This window comes from Natator depressus, chromosome 3 (genome assembly GCF_965152275.1).
Source record: "Natator depressus isolate rNatDep1 chromosome 3, rNatDep2.hap1, whole genome shotgun sequence".
Taxonomy (NCBI): domain Eukaryota; kingdom Metazoa; phylum Chordata; order Testudines; family Cheloniidae; genus Natator; species Natator depressus.
The window spans coordinates 109,505,063-109,529,714 of NC_134236.1; the positions used below are offsets into that span (position 1 = coordinate 109,505,063).

Below are 24,652 nucleotides of genomic sequence, written 5' to 3' on the forward strand. Positions count from 1 at the left end.
ATATGAAGCTTACAGAAGTCTAAGCAGCAGCATGGCTTGTAGAGTCAAGACAAAGACGGTTACTTTTCTGTTGGCTATATTTGTCTTTGAGTTGACCTGCAAATGGGGTGTGGAGGTAGGAATGTTGTGTTCCGTTTTGCTGCTTCATGATTTATAAAACAGTTAGCAGGTGGCTTTTTTTTTTTTTTTCTTTTAGATGGGGAAGGGGGTAAGAGAGGAAGAATAATTTTTACATTGAAAATTCAGAATTTGAATAACCTGTTTTTCCTGGAGAATTAGTAAGATTATATCACAAATATCAAGAGTATGACCTGCACACACTTGGGAGACATCAGTTCTTTTGGAGGTAGATCTCTACTGTCCCTTTGAGGACTGAGAACACCCACCACAGTTCTTTTGTCCTCCAAGGAGTTCCCCAGCAAAATTTAAAATACATCTTGATATTTCTAAAGTTTAAAAAAAAAAAAAAAAAGCAAACCTTGTTCTTTTTGAGACCTCCTCATAAAGAAGCAAAGAGGATACAACCCTAATTTTTTCCTTACTCTAGTTACCTTTAAGTAAAACTTAAATAAAAGAAGGGATGGAAAGTAATGTTAAAAATAACTTTTACCTTTAAGGCCAACTTCTGCCACAGATAGGTACTTGTAGTTCTTGCTGAGTTTGATGGGAAATCATGTACATCTGTCTGAGGGCAGAATTTGGCTTGTGTGTTCACTATTGGAAAATTTGCAGCATTATTGGTGGTTCTATGTTGTTGCTGATAAGCAAGGGTGATCCATACACCTTATAAGAAAAGCAGAGGGAAGGTGGAGGGTTAAAGACAACTAATTCATTGGCACATTGTCTGTCTCTATTTTAGTCCAAACCAATCAAAATTTCTCAGAAGAGTGGAATCCCACTGGATATCTTGCCTCAGAGAGGTCTTACGGCTAAGCAGACTGAACGCATGCAAATGATTGATCAAAGTGATCTGCCAAGAGTATCCACACAACCACGTTCCAAAAATGAGAGCAGAGAGGATCGAAAAGCTAGAAAACAAGCTATAAAGGAAGAACGAAAGGTAAAATCTAGTCTTGAATATTTTAAGACAACCCCTCAGGAAAATGTGTTCTGTTCCTCATTATTCTGTTTTTTAAAAAACATTTTTTCTTTTAAATCAATTTATTTTGTTTCTGGGAATTATTGGGAAAAATCCACTGGTCTTCAAGGGTTGATTTCTGTATCTTTCTGGAAAATACCATCCACTGGAAAGTTTGATTATTTTTTGTCCCCCAAAAGTAGGAAAATGTTTTCTTGTCAATCATTCCGCAAAGATTCTCGATTTCTGTCAATATCCTTTTTTCTCTACTTAGTTTTCGCTCTTCTATCTGCTCTTAGTTTCTCCCTCTCTGTCTTTAGTCTCCTTTTTTTTTTTTTTTCCCCCTCCCTCTCTTGGGGCTGTTACTGCAGAAAGTAAATTCACTTCCTACTTTTAATCTTTTCTGGTACTGCCGCTACCACCACCCCTGTTTCATTTATTCTGACCTTTAAAAGTCGGATCATGCCAGCTACTGGCAAAGGAAAAACAGAAGAGATATCTGAAACTGGAGTCTTTTGTTATATAAAAGTCTAACTTGCTTCAACCTAGGAAAAGAGGATGTGAAGCAGCGTGTCTTCTAAAACTTAGATATTACTCCTGGGGGAATTCTGCATCACTGCGCGATGCAGAATTTTGCAGAAATTAATGTGCACACAGAATTTCCTTTTCCCCACAGAAATGGGCTGCAGTGCTGATAGCTGCCACTGGGGCCCCCACAGCTGGGCACAGCTCGCACACAGAAGACACTGCTGGGGGGAGGGAGAGGGAGCTAAATGGTTCCTGGCAGCTACAGTTCCCAGCATGCCCTGTGGGAAGGAGAGGGCAGCACGCAGGAAACTCTGCAAGCCTGAGACCAAACATCAGGCTGTTTCTCCCTGTGGATCCCTGCAGGGTGGGAAAAGGGTGTCTGGAGAAGGGGGGGGCCCTGCACCTGGGCTCTAGTGGGGAAGGGAGTGTGGGTATCTAGGCCAGGGACGGGGTGCGAGTATCTGGGCTGGGGGGCCCTGCAACTGGACTTGGGAGGATGGGGCTTGGGTGAATGCAGGGGGGAGGAGGGCGGGCAGAGAAACAGGAACTGGGTTGTCATAGGGGTTTCTTTAACTCTACTCCTGGGGGAAATTTTGTGTGTCTGAATTGTTACAAACATACTTGCTGACAGGTATTTTGAAATAAATTACCAAAATAATTGAAACCTGGCATGATTATATAGTGTTCTTTTGACAAATAAAATTTGGAGAATTTTTAAGTTTTTGGTGCAGAATGCCACCAGAAGTAAGATAAGTGTGGCACCCTACACTACAGGAGTTACAACAGTACTGTTGCAGCACTGCAACTATTCTGCTGTAGTGTAGACCCCTACTTCCATCAACACAGTGGTGACTGCACTGGGGCATAGGTTGTCTGAACTATTGAATTTTTCATACCTGTGAGCGATGTTGCTAAGTTGACCTAAGTTTTGTGTGTAGAGCAGGCCTTATTTAGCATGTTTCTGAAAGTTATTCAGATATCTCTTTCGGATTGTAAAGGTGTTGGGAGTGAATTATATACTTCTCTGCAAATCTCGAAAATAGGTTTTTAATGTGTAAGTCATTCATGTTTGCAGGAACGCAGAATGGAGAAGAAAGCCAACAAATTAGCCTTCAAGTTGGAAAAAACACGGCAAGAAAAAGAACTGCTGAATCTGAGACAGAATGTTCAAGGGCTCAAGCTGTCATAGTGGAACTGATGACTTTCATATTGTGGGAAGTTCTTTGCGTTGTTCTTTGTGCTATGATCTTGGGAAGATGCTGACTCTTTTAACCTTGTCCCATCATGGATATAAGTTCATAACATGGTATTTGAATTTTTCTATAACCAGATCAAGTAGTTTACCATCTCTTTTTAAATGTAAACAGCTGAAACAATTTTTGGTTACAAATTAAAATGTACAGTAGTATTACTGTATTTTTCTGTCATGGACATAACATGGCAGCTATTTATAAACAGAGTTGCACTGGGAGTGTTTTATGGTACTTAAGTTACAGCAAAATACATATTTTCTATGCAGCCGGTTTTGTACATATTGAGAATTTTACTACTGTGATTCAAGAGATCTCGGTGCTGTTTCTGAATTAGATTTACCTATCTGAATGTGCATAAAATAATTCTTTCCCTCCCTTTACAATGGTATTTACATGCAGGCTCGGTTGGAAACCACGCTTTGGCATTAGTACGGTTCTGTATGTCAAGAATATGCATTATTTTCTCCCAAGCCCTGTCTGAAGTTTCTGTTGCTGTTTGAATACTACTGTGAAGCGTATTGGAAAATCGTATTTTAAGAGAGATGTTTAGAAAACAGTTGTGAATTTAGACAACCCTTAAATTTAAATAAATTTTCCATTTCATTTGGCGGGTGAAATAATTAAAGATATTTAATGGAAGATTTAGGTTGTGCATTTAAAATCAAAGTTAGCAACATTAACATAATTTCCTCATGAAATTAACTTGGCTGTATTGAACAGTCTCGCATACAGTGTTTGCTATAAAATATTCAAACAGTAATAAGTCAAAACTATACACAACCAGAAAAAAAGGAGTAGAGTATGCTACATGTATGTGATGCAACAGAATTTTTGTTGCATTTCCTGACCTTTCTGGGACCTTAACTCTGAAGCCTTAGAAGTGCACTGTGAGGGAGCTAAACTACAAATGCAAGCTGTGGTGCTGTATGGGGTCTAAATCATCCATGTCCTAGGCAGGAACCTCTTGGAGATGGGCGGTGGCTCATCCTAATCAGACACCGTAAACACCTTTGTTCTGACTCTCTAGCATTGAATCTGCATTGGCTTTGATGTCCGTCATTCTGTTGATGGCAATGGACCTATACACCTCAGAAAGGTGAACAAGCGTTGCCCCTTTATGAGCAGAAAAGGGAAGTACCTCATCTTTGTAGTTCCATAGGACCACAACATGAACATCCGTTTATGCCGTCTTGCCATGGCAAGCTCAATGTAAAAGTCTCTGTGTATGCTGCTTATGGGTGGGAGATTCTGGTAGAATCATAACCTTTTGCTAGGATTTCGGGTGCTATTTTTGGAAGAGTTCTGGACTGGTGCCCAGGATATAAGGGGAGAGAATTTAAATTACGGTTAATTTAATCTCCTCCCAGTTAGCTGCTAAATCCTGAGCACTTTAGGACTGGTGCCTGTGAGGCTTAAAAAAGAAAAGAAATAAGGTTTTTTCCCATAGTTTGTAATTTTTTTGTCAGGTTGTTTTATTGCTTTTGGAAGTTTCTTTAAGTTCTTCAACACAAACTTTCTCTCCTTGATGGGTCTGATGCAATTGTTTTAATTTCTATCTATCCCTAGTATGAACTGACACAGCAGTACATGTATTTCCCTTGTCCTTACGAACACTAAATGAGGGTGAGCAAAGAGCAGAAAGCAGTGTGAATCCTCTGTGTATAGAAACTATTAGAAGTGCTTTGGTTATAACATCTGAAGTGCTTGTGAGATTGAACTATTGAAATTCAAACCTAAAACCAGTTTCCTTTTCTCTCAAATCTCTTCCCACGGTCTATATTAACCAGATCTGTAGAAATTAGCCCACCGAAGTATGATATCTGGGGAAAAAAATTTGTAGAAGTCCTGTATGACAACAACGCCTTTGTTCATGCTTTCACTTGACTTTTAGCTATACTAGTTTTCATGTATATCATAGGATAGGGCAGGGATGTATGTGTCATAATTGTTAATTATTTGGTTGCTAATAACTGGCAACTTGGATTATTGCAAGCACTTGAACTGCATAAGTAAAAGTTGACTACATAGCACCCATGTTTCCTGAAAGTGTTTAAAGAGGGAATTTGAGAAATTTGCATATAGAGATGAATCAGATGCATGGAACAGGTGAGTAACGTGCAAAGCTTAATATTTTGAGTTAAGTATAATTTTGTGGGTTAGTGAACATGAGTTTATTAGAAATATTGCCACATGTTTTAAAAGAGAACTATGATCTGTCTGCTGTTGTGTACAGTTCTGAAGTACACAAGCCATAATCCTCTGCAGTTGGATATTCTGTTCAGTTGCTGAAGCAGAGATGGGAAGTAATGAAAAAGGGTATATGTGCTTGTAGCTAGGCTTTGCTGCCAAAACTCTGAACCAGATCAAGCAAGAAAACCTGAATTGATTTTGTCCTACATACCTAAAGAATAATCACAATTTCTTTAGCTATTCGATTTGCTACAGTCAGTGTCATGATATGCCTTGCATTATGCCATGAGAATGTTGGTAATACCCTATAAGCCAGTCTGGGAATTAGGGGTAAGTACTAATACACGCTGCTCTCTTCTTTCCTTGTACCTCCAGATCTTCTTATGACACGAAAGATCATAAGGACACTATTAGGAATATGGCATGTGAGGTTTTATGTTTAGTTTATACTTGTATTCATGGAACTGATCAAACGTTTGTGGCTTCCCAAAATGCCTGCAGTTATCTTCCATATTGGGTTTGGTACAGCATAACCTTAAAATAGAGGTGGCTTGTGTCTAAATATATGCAAACTTGTAATTTATTGGGGTTGTGATACAGGCTGTTAGCTGATATGCATTTTCATATATGCTTATTTATTAATGCACCTACTACTTGGCTTAGTCTGGATCACTCCCAGCTATTTGAACAAATACTAAACTTCTGCTAGCCCCTTAATACAAAATTAACTTGCAAATGAACATTACTTATCTGCTACAAAATATAATCTTTCTTGAACATTATTTAATTCATCTGTTAAATATTGTCTGCTAAAGAAAAAAGGCTGTGTCACATTTGTAATAACCACAAAATGGGTCTTCCTGCTTTTAAAAATACAGGCAATCATTTTCAAGTTGACTCAGTCAGTGCATCATTAAGGATCCTAATTTTTTTTTTGTGGCTTATAAATCAAAAGGATTGGAATAAAGCAAAACCTCAGTGTGGGCATCCAGCTTCTCCTTTTTCTGTTGAGCTGTAATCTCTGTAGTGACATACTGTCTGGAGATGTGATACAATACACTCTCCCATTATGATGTCATAGAATGACCTAGTTCTTTGCCATGCTGCAGGCAGCATGAGGAAGATCAGGTCGACTTTAATCTCGGTATGTGGTTTTGCAGTACTCATTTCCTTTGTAGTCTGAATCAAAGGTACCCCTAAATTTGTTTCATGGTGTATATGGCAATTTCAGCTTTTGTTTGTAAAAGTTTACTGTTCCAGTCTCATACACTACATTCCAGATATTAAAATACTAGGGAAATCAAAAATTAACACCTTCACAAATGTTAGTTACACCACTCCTTGTTCCAGGTTTATCTAAAGCCTCAATAGCACTTGTTAAAGATGGTTCCTGGGTGACTAGATAATTGCCTAGAGAGCCTTTCAACTCTGTGTAGAAGACTTGATTCCTTCATGGTCACTGGAGGTGGTTAACTTAAAAACAATCATTTGATTTTTGTTTTTTACACATTTCTGTTTTATGAGAACTCAAAATGGAATTTCTCAATGAAAAGTTTTTCTTAAAAAAATGTGTTGTTTCAGAAAACAGTTTAGGTTTTACAGGATTTTCCCCCTTTTTCTCTCACCGGTGAACTCATTTACCCACTAGAAAAGTCAGGGGGAGGGAAGTAAAACGGTACTTTCTCACTTAATTTAAAAAAAAATGTCACTGCTTTCTGATGTGGGAAGGAAGTGAGTGGGAATTTTCTCGCTGTTTTGAAAAAGAAAGCTTGAAATGTTAAACTTCTTGAAATTTGTTTTGAAAACTAAGAGCATATTCCAATGCCCTTTTTCCCCTTAAAAATTTAATTTTCAATGGAAAATGCTCAGCAAAAATTTGTTAACCAGTTCTAATGGGTAATAATAACTAAAATGTGCTACTACCTCATGGCTGTTTTGGCCTATGGAAAATAAACTGTTGTAGTCAGTTCTTGAGGGGAAACTATCTGTGTCACCATGAGCGAAATTGGCATGCTTGTGTGCAAAGTCAGTAGAGAGACTAAGGATGCAAATTGCCATGGAAGATTAACTGCCTCAAGGTGGCCACTCCACATCAAGGTACTTGTGCTGTATTTGCCCCTACATTTCAGTCTCTAGGGTTGCCAATCAGCTACCTTTCACAATGGGTAAATTTAAAAATTTTTATTAAAGCTAATGTTAAAATAATTATGTAAGACATAGGCTGAGAAAAGAGTGTACATCTGGGTACAGTGCTTAGATTATCCACAGATACAAAGTTTGTTTTTAAAAGTCACATGCTACATAGAGTACATAATCAGCAATAACCCAAATTTAGGTGGATAAATTTAAGAATACAGTTTAGATATTAGCATCCAAGTATCAAGATACATAACTCATGAGAAGTTGTACAGAGATTTGGTGCTAATGCACAAAGCAAACTATAGAGGAGGTGTATCCACATGTCTGCATTATGCTAGGAAAGCTGTCAGGGGAGTATAAAAAAAAATTGACTGTCATCAACGACTCCCTTTGCTTCACAGCCCCATGCTGCATTTCTATAGCTGTGGTAGGGAAAGTCAAAGAAGAATGGCAAGATTTCCCCCCCCCCCCCCCCCGTGACTGGTGTGGGGGTGGCTGTATACCAAAGCCCACTGGCAAAATCTCAATTCGTGTGGATCTTAGACATCTTAATAAAAGCATGGGTAGAGAAAGACATGTGCTTCCTGCACTTAACCAAACACAAGTCTTAAAAGTTAGATGCTATCCCAACCTTCCAGCAAATCCCCCTTGCTAAAGAATCTATATGTTAACTATTCTCATCGCTCCCTTTAGAAGGTACTGTTTGAATCATTTTCCATTTGGCATATCTTCAGCACCAAAACATTTCCAAAAAAGACTGTCTCAGATTGCATCAGGTTTGTCTGGAGTCCTTTGCGATGCAGATGATGTGTTGGTATATGGTAGAGATAAAAATGAACACTTTGAGTGACTACATGCAGTTTTGAGATGTTTTCAACAAGCTCACTCTGAATGAGAAATGTGAATTTGGAAAGAAGAAGATAAAATTTATAGGACTCATACTTAGCAAACGGAATTCAGCTGGATTCCAACAAACTAAAGGCATTACTCACCTTACCTGACCCCAAAGCTGTTTCTACTGTAAGAAGATTCCTGGTCACAACAGATCATTTTGGAAAATTCTTACCAATTTTAGCTCCTCTAACAAAATCCTTAAGGAATTTTCTTAATGATCACAATATGTGATCTGGTGGACTGCACCACAAAATGCATTTAATTGTATAAAAGAACTACTGACATCTCTGCCTGTTCTGACACACTATTCAGTAAACTATCCATCAACAGTAGCAGCAGATGCCTCTTCATATGGGTTGGGGTAGTGCTCACAAAAAAGCAGCCAGGAGACCTGTTGCATTCATATCAAGAAGCTTTAGAGAAACTGATCAGTGGCATATTCAGGTGGAAAAGGAAGCTCTGGCAATCCCTTGGTCCTGCATATCTGGCTTGAATTTTAACTCAGAAACCAATCACAAGCCCTAAGAGGATTATTGGGTTCAAAACCAATGGATGACCTGTAAGCGAGGGAGCCCCTCAATGCCAAGTGGCAGAGGGCACACCATACCATAATTCTCATCAGGCCTGATACACTCCGTCCCCCAATTTGCCAGTGCCATAATCTGTATCTTTAAAGTGTCATATGCAAACTGGTAACCTGCTGGTCATTAATAGTATTGTGTGATATAGGTGCAGTGTAAAAATATTTCTAGCACACAGCCATAATTCTGTTCTTAATGTGTTTGGCAAACAGTGCCTAAGCCCAGGCTTTGTCCTAGACAAAGGAATGTTGTTTTCCTGGCTTGAGTGAGTCTCCAATATAAACTAAGCAAGGTGAGACTAAAAACAATGAAAATGACATTTACATGTAAGTCAAATAAACCCATCAGGCAAGCAAGTAAGGAAAGCTGACAGTTTAACAATTGCAAGGGGTGGATGGAGGCTGCACCCCAGGAAGCCTTCCTGCCTTTTGAAACAGGTTCAATGATATTTAGGAAGGTACAAGCAGAAGCTATATATATATATATATATATATATATATATATATATATATATATATAGTTATCCATTGCTGTGGTGGATACAAGGGGCCAGAGCTCTTGTAATCTGAGAAAGCTGGATCTTTGAACCAAGGGGGTTGACATCTCTGGGGTTTGAAACCTTGCTTAGACCAAGATTACAACTTGCTGAAGTTACAGTTTGGTTACGAGAAAGCATGTTTTTGTTTTGTTTTTACTTGCAACTATAACTGTTTCCTAGTCTTTCTTACTTATCACGTAAATATCTGTTCTTTGTTAATAAACATACTCGTTTTGTTACAAAAACATCTCAGTGCTGCATATTAAACTGAAGAATAAAATCCTTAGCCAAAGTAACAGGCTGGTGTGGCAGTGAACTTCTGTGAGGGTCCAGTGAAAAGATGACTCTGGGGAACTTGGCAATTGGGATTGACTGTGTGTTACTTGCAAGGAAAGGTTTGGGCTGGCAGAGTCCTGAGCAGTTTTCTGGCAAGGTGGCCAAGCTGGTGTATCAGTGGGCTGACTCATAGCTTAGCAGCAGCAAGGCTCGCTGAGTCAGGGCGGTAACACAGTCCTGGGTGACATGAGCAGGGTGTCATATCTTCCACCTATGATTCAGAGATTTTGACTGTGGGTGATGGAAAATTTTTTCCCCCCAACATTGAACACATACCAGGGAAAACACCCAGAAACAAACACTCTGTCTGGAGCCCAAATTGAGCAGCCGGCACCAAAAGATGAAAGGGCTTTAGAGAAACATGTCAAAGGCTTTAATGACCTTGTTCTGGCAGCAATTCTAGCATCTGCCAGCTAACGTTAGAAAATTAGAGATGAACAATTAAAGGATGAGACTTGCCAGAAACTGACTCAACTCTGTCAAAGAAGGTGAGGTCAAAGGAGTCACCTTTCAGCAGACCCCATATTGAGAGGACCAAAATGACCTTCACACAGTGGATAAGAATGCACTGTCCTTCCCTGTGGTACTTCAGAAAGAGATGCTCGCCAAAATTCATGAAGGACTCCAAAGTATAAACAAGCACAGAGCACAAGCACAACAATCCATATGGTGGCCTGGTCTGAGTAGGCCAATTCAGACTTTAGTAGAGCGCTGCAAGATATGTAAAAGGAAAAAAAATCACCAGAACCATTACTCTCTGCAGAGCTACCTGACAGACTTTGGCAGTGGTTAGCCACAGATTTGTTTTTCTGGAAAGGGCACACATACATGTATTGTAGTTGATTACTTTTCCAGATATATTGGCAGACTTCATCAGCACAGGTCATCCAGAAACCAAAGTCAGTAGTTGAAAGATATGGAGCTCCAGAAGTCCTCATATCTAATAATGAGCCTTGGTTTACCTCTGAAACCTTTCTAGCATTTTCAAAAGACCTTGATTTTGAAGATTGTACTCATAGTCCACATTACCCCAGAGTAATGGGGAAGTGCAGAGAATAGTGTGGACTCCAAAAAGACTTCTGCAAAAATCACTGGACCCATAAAAAGCATTCCTTGGCATATCGGTCAACACTGTTTGTGTCTGAACTATCTCCAGCAGAACTTCTGATGGGAAGGTGATTCAGGATGCCTTTACCTGATTCAGCTTAAACCTAAGTGCTGCAACCTGAAGGAATTTAAAAAACAGTATGCCAAAATAAAAATTCGGCGGCAACAACAACACTTGAATATTCAGCACAGAACAAAAGCACTACCTGAACTGAGACCAGGAAACAAAGTTTTTGGCTTAAAAGCTCTGAGACATTTGGAATTTGGCAGAAATTCCCCCATTCTTCCCGGTGGGAACTCTGCAAGTACTTCTCTGGAGGGATCAGGTACATCTGCAGTGTTTCCTGACAATACAGAGAGGATCTGGAACCTGCAAGTACTTTTGTCAGTAGGTGATCCTCCTCCACAGGGAACTCCCTGCACAAACTCAATATGGAAATGAGAACGTGGCCTGGAAGACTGATCCAGACTTCAAAGACTTGAACTTTAGAATACTGCTCAGGACTATTTAAATGCAATTGATAAAGGGTCATAGTCGTGAAAATAGTTTTAAGGCATTAGAAATTCATTTTGAATTGGTGTGTGTGTGTGTGTGTGTGTGTGTGTGTGTGTGTGTGTGTGTGTGTGTGTGTGTGTGTGTGTGTGTGTGTGTGTGTGTGTGTGTGTGTGTGTGTGTGTACGTACATTCTTAGTCTTAATCTTTCTTTATAAAGAAAGGAAGATGTGGAGGGTTTATAGCATACCTGGTTCTCCAGAGAGGACCAGGATATGTTGCAGCTGGGAGTTTATTAAAGGTAGGAATTTTCTGGTTGAGGAGTTCTCCACTTGGTGCTTAAACATGGCTCTTGTGTTTGTCCTCACACTACACCATCTCCCAAGAATCACAACATGACCTGTCCATCACTCCTTTCTCAGGCAGGGAACAGTGGAGAGTTAAAACAGAGCTGACAAGTGGGCAGCAGAGAGGGGGGCTTATGAGACTCTCCTTCCATTGGGCAGTGGGGAAGGAGCAGGACTGGGAAGGAAGTCAACAGCTCGGAGGGTGAGATGTCAGACCTGCCAAAAATAGTGGTCTTCAATAGCAGAGAGTAGGACGTTAGAACAAGTATATAGCAGAAGATCAGTTGGCTTAAAGTTACAATTTTATCCATCTAGGCATTTATCATCCTAGGATCTAAATGTGCCACTTGGTAAGTCTTCAGTTGAATGGTAACCCCTAACATTTCTTATATTAAAGTTTCTGAAAGTAACTGTCATATGGAAATGAGGAGCCAGCTTCACCCAGTTAGTACGACAAACAGAGGCAAGGGAGACCTGTGAAGTATGAAATTTACCCCACCACTGAGGTGAAGAAATCACAAAGGGGGAAGAAAAATAAAACCCATGGGTGACTGTATAAAGGGTGCTTTCTCACAACAAAACAATCAGTTCCAGAAATCATAGGGCCTGCTCTTACCATTGTTTTGTGTTTTTTTGTTTTGTTTTGTTTTTGGGGGGTGGGGGGGACCTTAAGAAATCCTGTGTAACTAATAGTTTGATACGTTGAATTTTATACAGCTGCCGGAAGTCAAGAATTGCTAGCTTGTGAAACCTGTGGAAGACATTTTGCACAAGATGTTCTGGTAAAACAAAGGCTCCCCCACCCCACCCCACCCCCAGATGCATAAAACTGAAAGTAGAGGAATTGTGAGGGTTTGGGTGGGGGAGAAGGGGCAGTAAATGCCAATAGGTTAAACACAGATGTTGAAAGAAACTTTCACTCTGTGAAAAAGGAGACAAACTGATCTGATCAGTGTTCAGCGTACTGACCTGTCCTGTGGTGTAAATAGGTTATTTGTGCTCTCTCATCTAGCAATATTCCAGAGTGTGGCAGAAATAATTATAATGCCTTAGAAAGAAGCAGCATTAGCAGAACACAAGGGTTTTGCCATAAGATTTTGTTTTTTCTTTGCATCCCAGTTAAGGCACAAGCCAATATGCAAGAAAGTCTTCACCAAAAAGCGGAAGCCTTTCAATTCTTTGAAACAGAGACTGCAGGGAACTGAAATTCCCTCAGTGAAGAAACAGCCACCACCAAAGGTATTGTTTACAGTGTAGCAGGCATGTTGACTTCATTCTAATATCGTTGGTCAACGAATGTTGTCTTTCACTCCAGCGATGAGTGGGTATCCTGAATGAGCCTAGGGTTCTTCGCTGTGCGTGGCATTCTCTCTTGGGAAATGTCTCCTCGACTGTGGGTCTGGCTCTGTTCTTGCCTTCCCTGTCCCCAGCCCTAGCCTTTGTGCTTTATCAAGTGCTAATAAGTGGCTTGTTGCCTCCAGTAACTTAAGGCGTCTTCTCAGTGCAAGAGCCATGCTGGTGCACAGTGAAACCAGTAGGAACACATGGAGGCCTCAGTTCTTATAGGAGTTTTCCTTAAAAATGAAACATGAATAACATATTTCAGAGTAGCAGCCGTGTTAGTCTGTATTCGCAAAAAGAAAAGGAGGACTTGTGGCACCTTAGAGACTAACCAATTTATTTGAGCATAAGCTTTCATGAGCTACAGCTCACTTCGTCCGATGAAGTGAGCTGTAGCTCACGAAAGCTTATGCTCAAATAAATTGGTTAGTCTCTAAGGTGCCACAAGTCCTCCTTTTCTTTATATGAATAACATACAAGCTCCTTACAGCTTCCTCTCTAGTTAGGTCAGCGAGAGGAAGTGATGGCAGGACACTGATCTGGTGCAGAAATGCTCAAGGTTCAGCTCGAGCCATCTGTGGCCTGTAAAGTCCCAAGGACAAAGCTGCAGAGTTTCATTGCTATTAAATTCAAACAGTAAGCAATTTTTATTCCTTTATTCAAGGAAGATCATTATCTGTATTGCTGTGGTAGCTGTATTGTGTGTTTGCTGCTGCTGATCTAGGAACAGCAGCAGGCTATGGAGAAATCAGTTTCAGACTTTGATTGGGGGAAAGAGGCAAAAAATATAAGAGGAGATCAAAAGTGGGGGGGAGAGAGAGAAGGGATTGTCATGCTAACTTTCATATTTCATCCAGTATAAACTATAGTCCTCTGTGACCTAAATGTCTTGATATGAGAGGCTATTCTTTATTGGTCCCTTGGAGCACTGGTTAATTTGTGAGGGTTGGGTGGGGAAATAGTAAGACTCAGGAAAGTGGATTTGACCTAAGATTTGTTTTTAATATTTCTTTTTCCTTTTGAAATCTATTTAGAAAAGAACCCTCAGTCAAAGTCTTTATATAGCTTCACAGATGGATATATAGAGTTTGTTGCCATACGTTTCCTTTACAGAAACAACCAGAAAAGAAATCTAACTGGAGACAGCTGCATGAGGACTTTATTAATGCTATTCAATCAGCCAAGCAAGTCACGAAAGCCATGAAAGAGGGCCGACCCCTTCCTCCTCCTCCTCCACCTCCAAGCATCAATCCAGGTTTGTGATTTAGTTTCACTTACTGCTGCTCTTGTGCTTGCTTCTCCTTGGTAAAAGAATAAGTTCCTGTTATTCACAGATGGGCTTCAGCTTTACTCCATTCTCTGCAATCCAAGGTGAACATTAACTCCCTCATTCCTGATTGTTTTTAAAATGTAGTGGTGGAGTAGAGCATGAATTAGGGGCAGCCCTGGGAGCAGCTAAAGAGGGTTTCTGCGTTCAGTGACTAGTAGCATCAGGGAGAAGTGGAGCAACATAGATGAATTGCAGAGGAAGCAAAATAATTGGACCTTTCAACCTTAATGGTAGCAACTCATCAGTCTAGTATAGGGTGACCAGATGTCACAATTTTATAGGGACAATCCTGATTTTTGGGTCTTTTTCTTATATAGGCTCCTATTACCCCCCCACCCCATCCCGATTTTTCACATTTGCTGTCTGGTCACCCTAGTCTAGTAGCAGAGCTCTGGGGTGGGAGTTGGGATGGTTGGTTTCTAGTCCTGACTCTGCCATTGACTAACAAAGGGTGAATTTCAGCGCTTACTACTTGGAATAAACTGTAAGTCAGGCATAGGCCCCATGCTGGCCCTCTGCATTGGGATGAATTTCACCTTTTGGATTTTCAGAGGTCAGTGAGAGAGGTGTGGGTGCTCAGCACCTTTGAAAGTTGAGCCTCTTGATTCTCATAGACTTTAAGGCCAGAAAGGACCATCATGATCATCTAGTCTGACCTCCTGCACATCACAGGCCACAGAACTTCACCCACTCCTGCAACAGTCCCATAACCCCTGGCTGAGTCATTGAAGTCCTCAAATCATTAAAGACTTCAAGTTACAGAGAATCTACCATTTACTCTAGTTCAAACCAGTAAGTGATCCATGACCCATGCTGCAGAGGAAGGCAAAAACCCACCATGATCTTTTCCAATCTGTCCTGGGGTGGGGGGGATTCCTTCCTGACCCCAAATGTGGTGATCAGTTAGACCCTGAGCATGTGGGTGAGACCCACCAGCCAGACCTGTAAAAGAATTATTTTAGTAGCTTTGAGCCCTCCCCATCTATTGTCCTATATCTGGTTGTTGGAGATATCTGCTAATACCAGATGCAGATGGGCCATATGTCATTTTAGGCAATCTCATCATGCCATCCCCTCCATAAACTTATCAGCTCAATCATGAAACAAGTTAGGTAATTTTCCCCTACTATTCCCCTTGGAAGGCTGTTTCAGAACTTCACTCCTCTGATTGTTAGAAACTTTCATCTAATTTAAAGCCTAAACTTGTTGATGGCCAGTTTATATCCATTTGTTCTTGTGCCAACATTGGGCCTTAACTTAAATAACTCCTCTCCCTCCCTGGTGTTTACCCCTCTGATGTACTTATAGAGAGCAATTATATTTCCCCTAAACCTTCATTTTGTTAGCTAAACAAGTCAACTCCTTTAGTCTCCTCTTGTAAAGTAGGTTCTCCTTTCCTCTGATCATCCTAATAGCCTTTCTCTACACCTGTTCCAGTTTGAATTCATCTTTTGTAAACATGAGAGACCAGAATTGCACACACTATTCCACATGAGGTCTTACCAGTGCCTTGTACAATGGTAACACTTCCCTGTCTCTACCGGAAATACCTCGCCTAATGCATCCTAGGATTGCATTAGTTTTTTTTCATGGCCACATCACATTGGCAGCTCTTAGTCATCTGTGATGGACCAAACACTCAGGTCTTTCTCTTCCTCTGTCACTTCCAACTGGTAAATCCCCAGCTTGTAGCAAAAACTCTTGTTGTTAGTTCCTAACTACATGACCTTACACTTTGCACTATTAAATTTCATCCCATTTTTATTACTCCAGTTTTCAAGGTCATCCAGATCTTCTTGTAACATTCCAGTCCTCCTCTGTATTGGCAATATCTCCCAACATGTGTCATCCATAAATTTAATTAGCACGTTCCCACATTTTGTATCAAGGTCATTAATGGTCAAAAGACTGGTCCTTGAGGAACTCCATTAGTAACTTCCCTCCATCCTGACAGTTCACCTTTCAGTATGACTTACTGTCGTCTCCCCTTTAACTAGTTCCTTACCCACCTTTCAATTCTTATGTTAGTTCCCATCTTCTCCAACTGAATAATTTCCCATGTGGAACTATATAAAATGCTTTACTGAAATCCAGATAGATTAGATCTACTGCATTTCCTTTGTCTAGAAAATTGAAGATATTTTCAAAGAAAGAGATCTGGTTGGTCTACATCTTGTAAAACTATGTCTTTTATTACGCTGTCTTTCAAAATTTGTTCTAAGACCTGGCATACAACTGAGATCAAACTAATAGTCCTTTTAACTTCCCAAATCATTTTTTCCCATTTCTTAAATATATGTTCTATATTTGCAGTTCTCCAGTCTTAGGTTATGACCCCTGAGTTTATGGATTATTAAAAATCCTTTCTATTGGGCTTTCAATTTCATGTGCCTGTTCATTTAATGTTCTTGTATGGAGATTATCTGGGCCCCCAATTTGGTCTCATTAAGCTGTTTCAGTTTTGCTTTCACCTTGGATGTGATTTCTACTTCTGTATCCTTGTTCCCATTAGTCACCTCGTCATTGTCCCCAAGCTCCTCATTACTGTTGTTTAATACTGAGGTAAAGTATTTGTTTAGGTGTTGGGCCCTACCTAGAATTATCTTTAATCTCCACCCCATCCTCGGTGCTTAGCAGTCCGACTTCTTCTTTCCTTGTTTTCTTTAGCCATATAACTAAAAAGAAGCTTTTACTATTGGTTTTAATTTCCTTTGTAAGGTTTTTCATATTTCTGACTTTATCCTCACATTTTCTGACCTCCAAGAGGTAGCTTTCCTTGCTGTTTCCCTCCCTTTTTCCACTCCTTGTAGGCTCTCTGCTTTCTTTTAATAGCCAGTTTGAGATGCTTGTTGAGCCAGTTTGGTCTTGTAACCTTTCTGTATGAGATTTCCCCCTTGCCCCGCCCCCCCCGCCCCCCACTTGGAATGCAGGCTTCAGATTATTTCTGCAACTTTGACTTAAAATGATTCCAAGGCTCGTCTACATTCAGATCCCGGAGTTCTTCAGTCCAGGCAACTTCCCTAACTAATTCCCTTCATTCTGTAAAGTTTTCCTTTTTGAAATCAATGACCCTAGTTGCAGACCTACTTCTGTTTAGCCTTCCATTTAGTTTAAACTGACTTAACTCATGTACCTCTGTACCAGATGACTGGAGGATAGCAAATGTAATGCTGATTTTTACAAAAGGCTCCAGAGGCAATCCTGGCACTTACAGGCTGGCAAACCTAACTTCAGTACCAAGCAAATTGGTTGAAACTATTGTGTATATAGTACAGTAATCCTTTTGGTTAATCACATGTCTGTTTGTTTTTTCTAGAGTTTTATTCCATTTTATTTTTTTAAAAGCCAAGCATAATGTAGTCCTCCACATTTATACGAAGTAATGCAACTCTCTGATCCATGCCACATATCTTCAATGTGGCACTCTCTTGCCCACTCTGCATTCATTCCACATGTGGAACTCCAGTTGTGCTCAGTGAATGCAGAATAGAGATTTGTAGTGCAACATCAGAGGGGAGAGAAACTCTCATTGATTTCAGTGGGCTTTGGACCAAGCCCTGTATGTCAACAACAAGAATCTCAACACTTTGCAATTGATCATGGCACCCAGCCTTCATCTCTACAACAAACAGATCAAATGAACATAGTTGCCACGGTGTGCGGAATTTTTCCAAGGGCAGTTCTTAGCATTGATGGGGAAATTGAGTTACAGTGAGGGGAAGTGACTTGACCAAGGTCACCCAACAGGACAGGCAAAGCTGGGAATTGAACCCAGGTCTCCTGAGTCCTAGTCTCCCAGAGAGTAGTCAGTTCTCTCTCAATATCTTATGAGATGTTGATTCAATCATACCCATTCCTTTGTTGTAATCAGACTATATTCAGTGTCCTTACTGCTTGAGAAGGTTTAACGAAGCTGCAGCAGAGCGGCACATCAGTTTTTGCAAAGAACAAGCTACACGACGCGTCTTTGCACCAGGCCAGAAAGCAGGCAAACAGGCCCTGGTAAGTAACACACTCGCCTTGTGTTTTCTTGCAGACAGGCTCACCAGACAGAATGGGTTGTGATGTAGGGAGGGAAGCTCCACATTCATATGTAGCTTTAAACCACAGAGAAGCTAATGATATTTTTGGTTTTTTAATTAAATGCAATGTGAGTTGCTTCAAAACAGAGCTCCTTTCTCTGCAGGAAGTTATAGAAAAGTATGGTAGCAAACGCTGAGGAGAAAATAGCTTCTTCAGACTCTTCTCTAATCCGATTCCAGGAAAGCAACTGTAGAGTAATGAAAACGAATACAGCTTCCATGCTGGATACAGAGTACTACTGTACTATGCTAAGGGATATATCAAAGGCCGAATTCCTTTGGTAGCCTTTGAAGTGGGGTTAATCCTCTGTGTCTTGAGCTGTGCTGCTGTGTTTATTAAATGTTTATACAACTTCTACTGAAAGATTTTGTTAAAAGATTTTATTAAAACATAAATTGTTCATTAATTAAAAAAGGAATAAATAAGTGACAGACGGAGTTAGTAACTAGTAATCAGCAAAGTAAAAATCTTGTTATGCCCACCAGTTCATTTTCTTTTAAGTATTTCAATTTTGGAGGAGGGTCAGCTTTCTGATGGAGGGAAAGGTAAATCCTACAATGGAGGGGGAAAAATCAAGGATAAAATTCTTTATCTACCACCAAAAGGCTTAAAAAACTCCATAGTTAAGATGGTGGGTGTCTAATAACGGGAGTTCCTGGAGAACCGGGTGTCTCAAAGGGATGGTGCTGTTGAGGGGGAGAGGCCTACGTGTGTCACTGAAGGGCTGCTTCTCTGAGTGTCTTGGCTGTTTTAGACTGGATGGGAGAATAATGCTTTGGGGAAGGAGCAAGCTACTGGTGGCCTTTCCCTCTGCTCTGGCCTGCTGCTGCTGTCACTGAGGGGATTAAGAAAATGGACTCCTCTCAATACCTCCATGAAATCTCTGCTGGAGTTGAGTCCTGGTCAGTTCTGTCATGAAACTATGCTGACTGCTTGTGTTATCCTCACCAGGGCAAGCAACAAATGACTCAAAGGAGAGAACCAACCTTAACAAGTGCTGTGGAATCACTGCTTCAGAACAGAGTCCAAGAAGCTGCCATTGCAGGTAAGGAGTTGCAATCGGTTGGGCGAGTGAACATTCAGAAATACTTGCACAAGGTCATTACTACTCTGCAACTGGGCGCTAGTTACTGCTACCGCTCAAATGTGGTGGAGTAGTATCACCCTGTCCGCACTACCACTTTTAGCCAGTTTTGTATCCTGTTAGTGAGCTGGTTGGCTCTAACAGCGGTTTGTGTCCTCCAGCAACATGGGTAACATTATTTTAGTAACCCGGGCAGCTAACGGTGTTACCTCCTGCCAGCAGCATAGACTAGTTACAGTAGATGGCTGTCTTCCTATATAACCAGTCATCACTCACTGTCTGTGCAGTCTGGGCCCAATCCTGCAAGGTGCTGAGCAGCTCATGGGGCATCAAGCACTTTCAGCTCTCATTGAATTCAATGGGCCTTGAGGGTGTTCAGCAACTTGTAGGATCAGACCCTCTCTATGAAAACACATGCCAGAACGCATTGGCCCCTGTGCTGTCTGGTGCCATTCTGTGTAGAAATCATTGAGGCACTATGGAGCAGCTGCTGAGACTTTTCCTAGAATGCACCACAACAGCCAGTTAGGCAGCACTGTCGGGGTGGCTGCACAAATGTAGTTTTGTTGTTTTTGTGGCTTTTTTTTTAAAGCAACACTTCTACTGTGTGGACAGAATGTAACCATGTTTGTAATTGGATCACGTGAGTGTGTCACAGACTGGCGAAGAAAATATGGCTGTGTTTGTCGACTAGGATGGGGAGGTGTTATACGTGTAGAACTTGGTAAATGAACAATAAATTTAGATCTTAGCTCCTCCTGCTCATGACAGAATTAAGCTATTTCCCTCCTCTTCTCCCCCACCCCCCGCATTGAAAAGGACAAACACACAGAACTAATAATACTTAGCACTTCACATCTTCAGAGTGCTGCACAAAAACTTACAATAATCCTTACAATAATCCTGGGAGGCGCAGGGTGAGAAAACAGAGGCAGAGCAGTTAAGTGTCTTGAGCCAAGGCCAGTGATTGAATCAGTGGCAGAAGCAGAATTAGAACTCAGAAGGTCCTGACTAGAGCTGATCACAAAATGGGATTTCCATGCTGTTGGAAACTAGTCTTTCTACATTCATTTTCATCCCAAATCAGGACAAAGTTAAAATGTCAAAATATTTCACAGAATGAAAAACTTCAACTTGGAAATGTCCAAATGCTTTGTTTTGAGTTGTCATTAATCTCTGCATTTGGCTGAGCCACTGCAGTGTCTCATGGTAGTTGTTGTTCTGGGTTCCCTCTGCATCCTGGGCAGATTACATCTTCCTTGATGTATCACAGTGTTTCCTTATGGTTGAGATGCTGCAGTGCTTCATGGGACTTCTGTGGCTGAACCAGTGTGGTTCTTTATGGGACCCAGAAGTACAACTTTCATAAGCCACTGCAGTAGTTAAGGCAGACGCAGAGATTAATGTCAACCCAAAGTAAAAACATTTCATTTTTTTCAATGGAAAATTCCCACAAAATCTTTTCCCAAAGAAAATCTTCAATTTTGACAAAACCCCATTTTCCAGTTGCAAAATTTCCATTGAAAATCTTCAACCAGCCCTAGTTCTCAACTCACTTCTCTAGAATACTTTTTAGAAAAGAAATGGGGGAAGGAGGGAGAGGTTTTAAAGCTTCCATGTAGGAAGCATTGGGGCGTTTTTAAAAATTACTTGTCTGTATCCTTTTGTACTTTAGGTTTTTTCTAAGTCTTTGGGTTTTCAAAAATTACTAGAAATGCATTAAAAGTTAGCTAGGCATATTTTAAATGTAAACATTCCCCTGCATGCCTTGAAGCCCCAGTACTTGCAGCATGATACAAATAAATGCATGACCACCAGAAAGTGAAACTGAGGAGAAAGTTTTTCAGTAGTAATCCCTGAGGAAGAGAATTAGTTTTTAGCATTTGAGCTCTACTATTGAGAAGTAAGGTTAATGGCAGTGAAGGATTTTGCTAAATGAAGAATTCAGTAATGCTGCAACATCTTCTTTATGCGCTCAAAGAACCAGGTTGTGACTAGAAGCAATAGAAGGAGAAGAGTAATGAGAAGGGTATTGCACCATTATTATTCCTCTGTATGCTATAATAGTTATTTTGTAGATGGCAGCAATTTGAAATCTGTTGAATCAAGCTTGATGTAGGTTTAATATTAATGTGAAATAAAAATACAGCTTAGTAAACTGAATCTTTCTATCCGTTATAGTGGACCTTGTGGAAGGAATGGGGCAGAAATGAGATTAATTTCCCTTGCCACTTGGTGTCACTATAATTCCAATATATCTGCTGTCCTTATTTTCATTTCTTACATATATTGCGATTGCACGGTATTGGAAAAGTATTGCTGGAATCTTTTCCTTGTAATTCTGTCTGAGATCTTTTATAATGAGTGTTTAAAGATGAGTATTTACCCAAATTATAAGAGGGGGGCCCATTATCCTTGTGCCTTTTGAGATCCTTGAATGAAAGGTGCTATGAATGCCAAGTATTATTGATATGACACTGCTGTCAGCTGGCATGTAATTTGTGTGACAAAGTTTCTTTTGACCCACAAGGGGCACCCCAGTTTTTAGTCTTACTGCAGTCAGTAGACCTTATGACTTGTTCATTCTTCTCTTACTCTGATTTATTTTTATTTTATTTTTGACATCCCTTTACCTAAAGCATATAGGTGCATGAGACAACAAATTAGTAATGATAACATGGAGGCTATGGCAGTCTTCCCATGCAAAACAAGAAAACCCTTAAACACACCAAACATGCTGAATTTGGCATTCAGTATTTTTTGGAGCAGGGTGGGAAGTTAGAAACCAGGTGCTATTTGTTATCTATCCCATTGTTGGGCTTGGTAAGTTTCTTTCAGGGTTTCCCCCACCTGCCCCCATCAGACTCTGTTAGCAACCTACACCACATTCCTAAAGCTGTTCATTCTCTTTAAATACCATTCCGCTTAGCATGTCTGTCAACATCCATTGGGTAATCAGTTGCTCAGTTATCTGGAGCAATACTTGTTTTTAAAAAGTCCCTTTAAAAAAAAAAGTTACATTAATGATTATTGGAGGTATAACCCAGGCAGTTTTATGTATATGTGTATTTTGCAATAAGTAATTTAATGTAAAAAATTATTCAGATATAGTACTGTGCTTTTAAAGGACCTGCTGTGCAGTCCTCCGCTGGAATGCCAGAGAGAACCAAAAAAACATCCGGTGTACCCTCTGGAAAAAATACTTCAGGAGATTCTCAGTAAGAAATACTTTATATTGAGGCTCATAAGGATTAGATTTTTATGAGTAAATGTTGTTAAACATCAATTTCACTGTACACACGTACAAAGTGACATATGATCAAATTACAAAATTTACAGATAGACAAAAACAATGCTTGAAGTTATTAGAGTTTGCTTCAAGGATATTTACTTGGTATGTTTTGACATGTGATGTTGACAATTTGCTTTAACTTCTTAATCTTAACATCTATTGTCATTAAATAATTCTGAGCCTAGATTCTCACAATCGTGAAAATTTCAATTGATTAAAAATTGAAAAAAGTTGATATTATCCATCAAAATTATTTTTTAAAAAACTCATTTTGCCAAGCTGATGTATATTTTACAGTAAGGTTAATCAAATGATCAGATTTGCTAGGCTTGTTAAATGTAAACAACATATACAGTATGTAGGAAATATGTCGCAACTAGTGCCACTGGAAGTTGATGTAGCAGAATTTCCACCCATTCTGTGAAGGGAGGGTCTCCTTGTGGGCTTTTCTGGTATTCTTTTCTACAGAACTTGAATTTTCTCAAGTGTTAGGTGGAACTCTTGGCTGGTAAGGGAACAGTTTCAATGTAAACTGATAGTGCTTTCTGCCTGAGACTGCAGACACAGTGGGTATGTCTACACAGCACCTAGACATCGAGTCGGCTGGCATGGGCCAGCCGCGGGACGTGGACTTGGGCTGCGTCGCTGTTTCATTGCTGTGTAGACTTTCAGGCACGAGCTGGAGCCTGGGCTCTAGGACCCTCCCACCTTGCTGGGTCCCAGAGCCCAGGCTCCAGCTCGTGCCTGGAAGTCTACACTGCAAAGAAGCCCGAGCCCCATGAGCCTAAGTTGGCTGGCACAGGCCAGCCATAGGTTTTTCTTTGCTGTGTAGACATACACCAAGAAACATTAGCTTTAAGAACTATGAACTTCCCTGTTGCTCTCAGTGGAATAATCACTCTGAAGTATACTAATAGAAACATCCAGCTACAATACTTATCTGTATGGAATGTACTTTCATATAGCCTACCCAGACTTGCTAAGATTTCAAGTTTTATGTTTTACCAAATTTTACCAAAAATTGAATATTATGTCTAAACATAATTTTTGTCCTTAGCATGGGACCTGCGGGGTCGAGGGCAGGAAAATGTCTGATGGGAGAGTGGAAGGTCTCTAAGGCAGGGCAGGGTTCATGTGAAAATCTCAAGTAGGCACTGAAAGCTCTGAACTTGGGGGGCAAGAAATTTAAAACAAGACTGAGTGACAGTTTTACTTCAAATTATTCAATACAAACATAATTTGGTATAAATTTTCTTTTAAAAATCCAGTGGATTTTTCCAAAAATATCCGCAAAATCCAGGGCAAAAATTCCAGTAAATAGGGAAAATTTGCTGCCAATTTCCACTGGCCCTAGGCATGACAGGATTTAATACCAGGGAAAATACCACTCCGAGAAGTATTCCATAATCCATAAGCAACAACAGAATCAGTTAGAAAGTAGAAAAATTCTGAAAAATCAAATTTTTTCACAGAAATTTAAATTTTTGAAAAATTTTAACCACTTGATAAACTGGTAACAGAGCAAGCAGTTTCTGTGAAAACTTCCAAAAAATGTATGCAAAGAATTTGTCAAGTTTGAAAGCGTCCAGTCATCTCCAGCATAAGTAAAGGGTGGGGCAGTCTGATAAGAAGTGCCCGAGCTTTCACCCACCTGGCCATGGCCCATTCGGTTTATTCTTGTATTACATATAAAGGAATGGCAGGTTCACGGGCAGCATGTTTAATATTTTTTTAATTTAAAAGCAGAAGAAGGTGTCTGATTATGGATTAAGCACCTTTTGTTGTTCCTTTTTTCTACTCTGCATCAGCTCATGAATTTATAGAGCCTTTCATGAATGCCTAAATAGTTGCTGTTCCATGGTTGGCTGAATTCATCTAACTGGCTGTGATAATTTTGTTGTTTCTGTTGCTTTGGTTTAACCTTATTTTGTGAGGGGAAAAAATATAAGTAACACGGTATGAAGGGTTTGTCCCAGTACTAATAGTAAGTAAATGTCACTTCACTGATTTCAGACTCCCAGCACAAAGCGGAAGATAA

At 40.1% G+C, this 24,652-nt stretch overlaps 2 protein-coding genes across 2 annotated transcripts in view; both read left to right on the plus strand.

Annotated features, from left to right (window-relative positions):
• Positions 1-6,357, plus strand: part of LTV1 (LTV1 ribosome biogenesis factor) — a 20,837-nt gene extending 14,480 nt beyond the window's left edge. Inside the window, exons 10-11 of the mRNA XM_074948545.1 lie at positions 860-1,060; positions 2,682-6,357. Of these exons, the coding sequence (XP_074804646.1) occupies positions 860-1,060; positions 2,682-2,795 (315 nt within the window). The 3' untranslated portion in view covers positions 2,796-6,357. The remainder of the gene's footprint in view (positions 1-859; positions 1,061-2,681) is intronic.
• ZC2HC1B (zinc finger C2HC-type containing 1B) lies at positions 4,944-24,652 on the plus strand. Its single transcript, XM_074947600.1, has 8 exons — positions 4,944-4,965; positions 12,202-12,266; positions 12,604-12,723; positions 13,939-14,080; positions 18,027-18,157; positions 19,190-19,283; positions 22,450-22,540; positions 24,628-24,652. The coding sequence occupies exons 1-8, from the start codon at positions 4,944-4,946 to the stop codon at positions 24,650-24,652; spliced, it is 690 nt and encodes a 229-aa protein (XP_074803701.1).

What these genes read in the sequence shown, in the direction of transcription:
- ZC2HC1B (XM_074947600.1), top strand. Translation starts at nt 4,944, where the DNA reads ATGAATCAGATGCATGGAACAG. An exon ending in ATTTTGCACAAGATGTTCTG is followed by an intron (nt 12,267 to 12,603) that starts GTAAAACAAAGG and finishes TTTGCATCCCAG; the next exon opens with TTAAGGCACAAGCCAATATG. An exon ending in AATACTTCAGGAGATTCTCA is followed by an intron (nt 22,541 to 24,627) that starts GTAAGAAATACT and finishes CACTGATTTCAG; the next exon opens with ACTCCCAGCACAAAGCGGAA.